At 55.5% G+C, this 8839-nt stretch overlaps 1 protein-coding gene across 1 annotated transcript; it reads left to right on the top strand.

Annotated features, from left to right (window-relative positions):
* Window positions 1–340: 340 nt before the first annotated feature.
* LOC123111343 (uncharacterized) lies at window positions 341–7824 on the top strand. The gene is made up of 3 exons (XM_044532121.1): window positions 341–1542; window positions 6943–7282; window positions 7370–7824. Exons 1-3 carry the CDS (start codon window positions 682–684, stop codon window positions 7504–7506), a joined length of 1338 nt encoding a protein of 445 aa, XP_044388056.1. The 5' UTR covers window positions 341–681; the 3' UTR covers window positions 7507–7824.
* Window positions 7825–8839: the final 1015 nt, after the last annotated feature.

Here is an 8839-nt window from a genome sequence, read left to right as displayed (position 1 = left end):
TAGTCTGCGATGCCACACCGCCAACCACTCCTCCCGCGCCCGCGGCCACCGTCCCCGCCACCCTTTCCATCTCTTGTTCTTTTCCGGGAGTAACTATATCCAGGACTGGTCACACGGTGGACACCTCGTATTTGCCCGGCCGGCCGGCCTCTGCCAGCGACGCAACACAAAATGACACTTGCACGCCTACCCGAGCTGCCCGATGATTGAGGCCTAAACACTAAATATGAATCGATCACTCCACCTGTGGTCTGTGGCGGAGCATGGCTGACTGTCCGTCAGCAGGTGGGCTCGCACATGATTTTTCCCTCTCACATACATAACCAACTCAGACTCGCCACACAGAAATTGGATCAAGCTCATCTCACCATCCTGGCGTGACACCTGTGATATTTCTCACCTGTCTATGTAAATCAAAGGATGGCACATGATCCTGCCCCGTCATGCCCGTGATCCCGTCCGCCGCAGCACGCAACCCATCGCCGCGCGCGGCGCCACCATTATTTTTATTCCCTTCCTCTATAAGCATCTACTCTGAGAAATCCCAGAGATTAGATTAGCGAACTCGGGGGCCGTAAGCACACTCCCGCTCCCGCACTTCTCTCTGTGCCCGCGACTGGGCCCCGTCGACTCTTCCCGCTCGCCAAACCACCCGCGATCGATCCGAGAACGGCGCGCGCCATGGCGGACAACAGGTCGGCGGCGGCGGCGGCGGTGGGGCCGCTGCTGCTGCCGCGGAAGAAGTCGTCGTCGGCGGCGCAGTACACCCGCAGCGCGTCGCACGCGGGGGACGAGCTGCGCAGCTTCCGGGCCTGCCTCCGCTGGATGTGCATCGACCACACCGACGGGCCGCGCTCCGCGGGCTCCTGGGCGGTCTTCTTCCTGCTCGCCGTCGCCGCGCCCGCGGCGGTCACCCTGGCCCTCCCGGCCTCGGCCCCGCCGCGGCCCCTGGACGGGCAGGTGCAGGTCTCGCTCACCCTGGCCGCCACGCTCGCCTTCCTCTCCCTCTGCTCGCTGCTCCGGGTCGGCCTCCGCCGCCTGCTCTGCATCGACCGCCTCCGCCACGACTCGGACGAGGTGCGCGCGGGATACACCGCGCAGCTCAACCGCTCCTTCCGCGTCCTCGCCTGCTTCCTCGCGCCCTGCTCCCTCGCCGACGCCGCCTACAAGGTCTACTGGTACTGGATCGCCGCGCCCTTCCGCTCGCCCTGGTGGAACGCGGCCGCCTGCGCGCTCGAGACCGCCTCCTGGGTCTACCGCACCGCCGTCTTCTTCATGATCTGCGTCCTCTTCCGGGTCATCTGCTACCTGCAGGTGCTGCGCATGGTGGGCTTCGCGCGGGAGTTCGGCAGGTTCGCCGACGTCGCCGTCGTGCTGGAGCACCACCGCCGGATCAGGGACCAGCTCCGCAGGATCAGCCACAGGTACCGCCGGTTCATAATATTCTGCCTCGTGCTCGTCACCGCCAGCCAGTTCTCCGCCCTGCTCGCCACCACCAGGCCACATGCGCGGATCAATATCGCCACCGCCGGCGAGCTCGCGGTGAGTAGTACTAACTATATATGTATATTGCATTGTAGACAGAGTATTTACTAGTAGTATTTTTAAAGATCCATGATGAAATTTCGCCACGTAATTCATCAATTTCAGTAGAGAAAATTTTCAAATCGAGTCAGATAAAATAAAAAATGTCTCAAGTTCGGATAACAATTATGTGGTGCTCGAAATGAATAAACTCGTGGTTGTAGCTACCGTATCATGTTCATGTCACAGACAAGATTCTGCCATCAAAAGCAAGCAGTATCCCGCCGAGTATCCGTCAAACATAAATATGCTGGCTGGTAGATATCCAAAGAGTATTTCGCTTCGCTTTATATATAAACAAACGATCATTTATAACCCGAAACAAACTCACGTCACCATGACACCCGCACAGACCTGGCAGAATAAATAGACGCTGAACGCAGCAACACCACCCCTGACACTACAACAGCAACCGGGGTCCTCAACCGGAAACACACTAGCGTGAAGAGATGAAGCCGTATACAACGAACCGTGTGCTCCAAGACGGTCTCTTCAAGAAGATTGCGACACCAGAGCGCCGCCACCATCCGATCCGAGGATCAGAGTTTCCGCTTGAGCAACACGACAAGACATGAGAGCCGTGACGACGCCTTCAAGAAGGGAACGAGTTTCGCCGCCGCCTATGCGTCCGAAAATGGAATATGTTTTCACCCCGGCCAACACTCACCGCCACTGAAGGCCACACCCCAGCGACCACGTCGCCCACATGGCCATGGCCATCGGGTAGCACCGAGCCACGGGCTCTACCCATGAGCACCATGGTACCACCACCAACGCAACTGCCTCAGCATCCAAGACCTTGACACCACCTCACCCGAGACCCGTCGTTACCCCAACCAAAGATACGAGTAGAAAGGACCCTCCTTTCACACCCCTGCGCGCCCCCAGCACCGAGACCCAGTAGGCCGGCCAAAACTAGCCTCCATCGACCCGTCCTGGGTACCGAGCGCAAGACGAGCTCGGTCCTGCTGCCGGGCGCGAGATGAGCGATGGATCGCAGCTAGGGGAGGACCAACCCTTCGACGAAGGTAGCGTCTGGAAGACAAGGGATCGAAGGTCGAAACGGGCCACCTACAAACGAGCCGAGGCCGGAAAGCCTGCCCCGACGCTGCCAGCCCACCGAGCTATCGTGATGCCGGCTCGACAAATGGAAGCCTCCACACCCAGAGGCCCGAGCCACCTCATCGCCGCTGCCCACAGCCGGAGCAGCAGCCATGCCAGGCCGACGCCCCAACCCGCGCCGCCCGCCGAAAAAACAACGTCAGATCGGCCCGGCACGCTTCGCCACCACCGCCACCATGCCACCGCTGCCCCTGCCCTACAGCAAAGGGAAGAGCACGCCATGGACCATGCCACCCGCAGTCCTCGCGACATGACAGATCGCTGCCGCCAGGTCCGCCAGATCTGGCCGTGGCCATCCCATGTGCCACCACCCAATGGAACAGCATCTCCGCAGCTGCCGCATGCCGCCGGAGCCCCAGGGATGCGCCCCACCGCCGACCGATAGAGCCACCGTCGCCCGGCGCTCCTGACATCGCGCCACCAGGCCCCGCGGCAGCGCAGCGCCTTCGCGCGGCTCGCTATTCCGCGCCAGCTGAAGTCCAAGCAAAGAGGAAGGAGAGCCCCGCCGCCACCTACGCCGGCCCGACTTTGCCCGGCGGTGCCTCGTGGCGGCGGTGGGGGAGGGAGGCCGTGAGGGGAGGAGGGAGTGGCGGCACCTAGTGTTGCCCCCGAGGTCGCTCGCGGGAGCGAGTCAGGGTGGGGGAGTGGGGGGTGGGGGAGGTAGGTGTTGTATCGTTGGCTGGCTGGTAGATGTGGATAGGATATACTCACTCGGGAGGTAGGTGTTGTATCATTGGCTGGCTGGTAGATATGGATAGGATATACTCACTCTAGTCTAAACAAGTTTCAGATTCACAATCTCAAATCAATATTATTAGGTTCATTATCAAATGTAGTTTTGTAGTTGATATATATGGTGTTGTGGATGTTGATATTTTGTAATTATATATATACGGTCTATTCTGCTAATATTAGCAGAATAACTATTCTGCACATCACTTTGGCACTGCACGCTCAACAGAAGCGCACTGCATCATTTTGACGACGAGCACTGCAATAGAGACTAGTGAACTTCGTGTCGAAAAAAATTGCACGTGGTGTTTTTTCGGTACTGTTTTTGCTCTAATTTTTTAACCATTTATCGGAATGAGGCCTGTAATATACCATTGAAAAGCTATGAATTAGGCGCAACTTCGACATGTTGAACACTTTTCGAGATTCCACACGGTTTAAGAGCAGTTTTGAAAATAGTGCGGCGGATGACGAGTGGCAGTGAGCGTTTTTTCGCGTTTTTTTCTAAACCGCTTGTCGGAATGAAGCAAATGATACGCCATTGGATAGATATCGCCGATAAATCTTTCTCTAATTCATTACGGTTTGAGAGCAGTCTCAAATTTACTAAATCGCGCAATTTTTTCATATATAAATCTTTCTCTAATTCATTACTGTTTTCGCTCTAGTTTTTGAACCGTTTGTCGAAACGAGGCGTGTAATATGTCGTTGGAAAGCTATGGATAAGGCGCAACTATCATATGTAGGAATGGTTTTGAGATTGCTTACGGTTTTAAGTTAATTTTGAAAATCGTGCGGCGGAGGACGAGTGGCAGCGGCCGTTTTTCTTGAAATTTTTACAAACCGGTTGTCGAAATGATTCAAATGATATGCCGTTGGAAAGATATCGACGAGACGCAACTTTTTCATGTAGAACACACTCTCTAATTTTTTACAATTTAAGAGCAGTTTTAAAATTAGCAAAAAGCGGACACTCTATTTTTCGCGACACCCAAATCGACGTGGGTACTTCATCCGACTGAAAACCGCACTGCATCAGACGAAAAAACCACACTGCATCAGACAGGTAAGAGAACTGCAGGGTTTCTTTTTTGTGGGACGTAAATTTTTGAAAAGACGAGGAAGAAAACCACACTGCTTTTAGACTGAAAACCACACTGTATCAGACGGTTAAGTGAACTTCATGATTACTTTTGTTGAACGTAAATTTTTCTAAGACGAGTTTTTGTTATCTTTTCTTTCAATTTTTTTGTGAACGAGAGTGGACCGCAGAGAGGAGGCAAGTGAACCGCGGCATATATCGAAGTGAACCTCATTACTATCTTCTTTGTTGCGCTACATTTTCACACTTTCATGTTGGGCGCAAGTGAACGGCATCACTCTCAAAAGTAAACCACATCCGAGGACGAAATGCACTGCAATTTGTTTGCTGTAGTCGACTGAAATTTGAGACACATGAAACAAATTGCACTTCATACAGTAGGGGTAATGAGCTGCTACACAAATGGAGTGAACTCAACGGCCAAGCGCACTGCAGTGGCCGATGAAGTTGACTGATTAGAAACACACAACTACCTCCACACGAGCTGAATCTGACAGGAGGAGCTGCATCCGTCGGCCAAGCGTACTGCAGTTGCCGATGAAGTTGACTGATCCCGAAACACCCAATGCCTCATGGGATAAGTGCACTGCACACCTCGTGGGATGAGTGCAATGCACATCAGGAGGGAAAGTGAATGAATTACTGATGCTAGTGTACCGCGTTATAATATTACACGTCGAAATGGACTTCATCTAAAGAACTAAATGTTAAATTTATGTTTTCTTGTTTACAAATACTTCCAAGCTGAGCTGAATTTTGCCAAGGATGATGAACTCCATAACCTTTTTTCTCTAACCATCCTACAAACAAAACAAACTGCAGTGAACTTCTTTGTTAATCTCTAGGGGCTGCTGGAACGAAGACGAGTTAAGCCGAATGGTCGTTGATAGTTTAGGCTGCCCGACCCAAGCTAGCGAGCTGCCTTTCCCAAACTTTTCACATTAGAACTTCATACACCTATGCATCACACTTCACAACCAAACTATACAGCAAATAAAACATCCATCCACCCGCCAATCGAACTGCTTGCCCTGCACATGATCATCAGCGGAAATCCGGCCACTGAAGTTCTGTAAAAAGTCAAAAACTAAAAGTTCAGGAGAGGCCAAGCTAGAGCAGGAAGGGATCGATATGATTTTAAACCTCAAGTTGAAACAACTCAAGGATTAGTATGAGCAGTTAGCAAGCCGTGGGAGCACCGGGGAAATAGCAGAAAAATCCTGCAAACAAACCGGACAACACGCATGTCGCAGGGGACTGCACCGATGTGCGGGCACTGCATGCTCTAGCCGGACGGACTGCAGGGACGCCGACGGACTGCAAGGACGCCCGCAGATTGCACCAACGCGCCTGCCGTCCTGCACGCGCACATGACAAAAAATGCTTGGGAGGGCTTCACCTTGTGAATGGCAGAGGGGCCGGTGAAGGAGCTCCTCGTCGTCTTCTCCCCTGCGAATGGATGGTGCGGGGCAAGGTGAGCAGCCAGGGCGAACTTCACGGCGGCATGGATCCCAGCGGATCTGGTGGTTGTCGGGGTAGAGGACAGTGTCGCCCTCGGGAAGCCGGCGAAGCAGGGACTGGACGGTGGAGGCCACCTCCACCTGAACCGGGCGACGACGGGGAGCTGCTGGCACGCCGGAGTTCCAGATCCAGGCCGTGGTGGCCGGATCTGGTGGTTGATGCCCGGTGGCGACGGATCTCGCCATTACCGAGAGCGGCACGGGAGAAAGAGGGGGAGGGCGGGAGGCGTTGGTCGTTGGCCAGGGCGGGAGGTGGGCCGCGCTCGGTGGTGGCCGGGGCGGGGGCCGGGCGGCGTCGGGTGGTGGCCGGGGTGGGCGGCAAGCGGCGCCAGGTGGTGGTCGGGGCGGGGGCCGGGCGGCGTCGGGTGGTGGCCGGGGTGGGCGGCAAGCGGCGCCAGGTGGTGGTCGGGGCGGGGGGCGGGCCGTGCTAGTTGGTGGCCGGGGCGGGGGGCAGGCGTCGGCAGGTGGCGTCGGGGGTGGGTGGTGGTGGGTGGGGAAGAGTGGATGTGTTGGGCGGGGTGGGTGGGGGTGAGCTTTTGTTTTTTCTGAACGTGGACGTAGGGGTGTTAGCAGAATAAAAAAGCGGTGTGCATAATAAGGTCTTAAGGGGTGTTATCATAATAGACCCACCCTATATATATATATATATATATATATATATATATATATATATATATATATATATATCGCATATATATATCGCATAAAAAATGGGGATAATTAGAATCTGTCTAATTATAGTCTGATTTGATTAGCATCGGTCGAGTTTCATTTGTTGGATATATTTGTGGAGTGTCATCCCTTAACCCAACAGCAAATCCATGCATTGGCCACGATGCCAGCAGAGCACTGACCAAGATCACCATTGTTGTGTGCATGCAGCTCTGCTCAGTGAGCCTGGTGGCGGGGCTGCTGGTCTGTCTGCACAGCGCGGCCAAGATCACGCACAAGACGCAGGCAATCACGAGCGTCGCGGCGGCGTGGCACGCGGACGCCACCATCCACGCCTTCGACAATGACCTGGAGGACCCCGACCCCGCCCTGCCCACCGCCACCGGCTACCTGGCGCCGGCCAACGCCTACCGGGTGGCCCCCGGCGAGGAGTCCGACGGCTACGGGGACGACGACGACGACGACACCAGGAGCGAGGACTCCATCGACGAATCCAAGCTTGTGCCCTTCCAGGTCAACAACATGTGCTTCCAGAAGAGGCAGGCACTGGGTAAGCGCAAGCCCACACGCAGGAACCCAGATCGACTGGCTTAGCTTTTTGTTGGTTGCTAATGGCGGCCGGTGTTTTCTTTTTCAGTGAACTACCTGGAGAACAACCGGGCGGGCATCACGGTGTACGGCTTCGTGGTCGACCGGACATGGCTGCACGCGCTCTTCATGATCGAGTTCTCTCTCGTCATGTGGCTGCTGGGGAAGACGGTCGGCATATCTTGAAGGCGCTGCGCTGCCCTTTGATGCTGTCGCCGATTTTCCCGACGTCTGATGCAGGGGCTCACCTCGGATGTACAAATTGAGCGCACATAGTTGAGTACTTCAGTATTTCGCCACGCATAAAACACACACATCGTTCATTTTTGTCCTCCTAAGTATTAGTTGTGCAGTGTTTTTTTATTTTTTGTGAAAATTAGTTGTGCAGTGTTAAAAAAAGTGTTAGCCGTGCACGTTGATTTGATGAAAAGAATACATATGTGGCAAAATTAGATGCCAAGGGTTTGATTGGATGAAATGATGTCGAGTAATATTAGTCCTGAACTTCTGCAGGTCCATCTATGAAAAGTATTTGATTGTGGCCTGGGATTGTCGGTTCTTCATACGGCAAATTGCCGCCCCATGTTCTAGATTTTGTTGCCAACGGTTGTGTCTAAGGGCCTCTTTGGTTTGAGAGATGGACGCTCGCTGGCACGTTCGCTACGCGGCGGATCTGACGACCGCCCGCACCGTCCGCCTTCGCGACGGCGAGCTCCTCCTACGTGGTGACGCTCTCCGTCTCGTGCTCTTCGACAACGAGGGCATTGTCCTCGACGCCAAGGCGCTCCGGGAGCACGAGTCGGTCGACATAGGTGATATCGTGGCGTTTCCGTGTTTTTTGCGAGGGTGGTTTACAGGATTTCGGCGCCGGCTCGACCGATTCCCCGGCGCGATGGCGTCAATCCGACCAGGCCAGCTGCGGTGGTACACGATTTCGAACCTGTGGTACACGGCACGGGCGGGACTCGACGCGTCATCTCCGACCCGCTGCGCGAGGGACCCAGCAGGGGGAGCGGCCACCAATGGCGGATTGTACCCACGTGGACGGTGATCCAGGGCATCACATACATCGCACGGGCTCGAGGGGGAGTATAAAATCTCCATCCCACGCCCCCCTCGACCTAGACGCCGCACTCGCTCATCTGTGGGCGGCGCCGCGAAACCCTAAACCTAGATCTGACTCCCCTCCGTCCTTCACCTGGTGGCGGGGGAAAATCGGCGGTGACCACAGATCCTTTGCGGAGGTCACTGCAAGCCCTCCTCGCCCACCGGATCCGATGGACAAGGCGGGGAACAGCTTTCGCGGCGACCGCAGCGAGGGATTCGGAGCTGGGCGTGCGGACCGCGGTGCGGGTCGACGGACGCGGTGGCGGCCGTTTCGGCCGCGGCGCGGGCAGATTCGACCGCGGCGGCGGCCGATTCTCGTGGCGGAGGGACGACATCAACAACGGCATCGACAAATCAGGCACATCCGATGCATCTGAGACCCAGCGCTGGGATGCCGCGGCGGCGGCGACGG

This window comes from Triticum aestivum, chromosome 1B, assembly GCF_018294505.1.
Source record: "Triticum aestivum cultivar Chinese Spring chromosome 1B, IWGSC CS RefSeq v2.1, whole genome shotgun sequence".
Lineage (NCBI taxonomy): Eukaryota > Viridiplantae > Streptophyta > Magnoliopsida > Poales > Poaceae > Triticum > Triticum aestivum.
Note: the sequence above shows the minus strand (reverse complement) of the source record. Positions and strands in the feature narration are given on the sequence as shown.

Coding starts and splice junctions, on each gene's coding strand:
- LOC123111343 (XM_044532121.1), top strand. CDS start 682: ATGGCGGACAACAGGTCGGCGGCGGCGGCGGCGGTGGGGCCGCTGCTG. Junction 1,543..6,942: donor CCACCGCCGGCGAGCTCGCG/GTGAGTAGTACT, acceptor GTGTGCATGCAG/CTCTGCTCAGTGAGCCTGGT. Junction 7,283..7,369: donor CCAGAAGAGGCAGGCACTGG/GTAAGCGCAAGC, acceptor TTTCTTTTTCAG/TGAACTACCTGGAGAACAAC.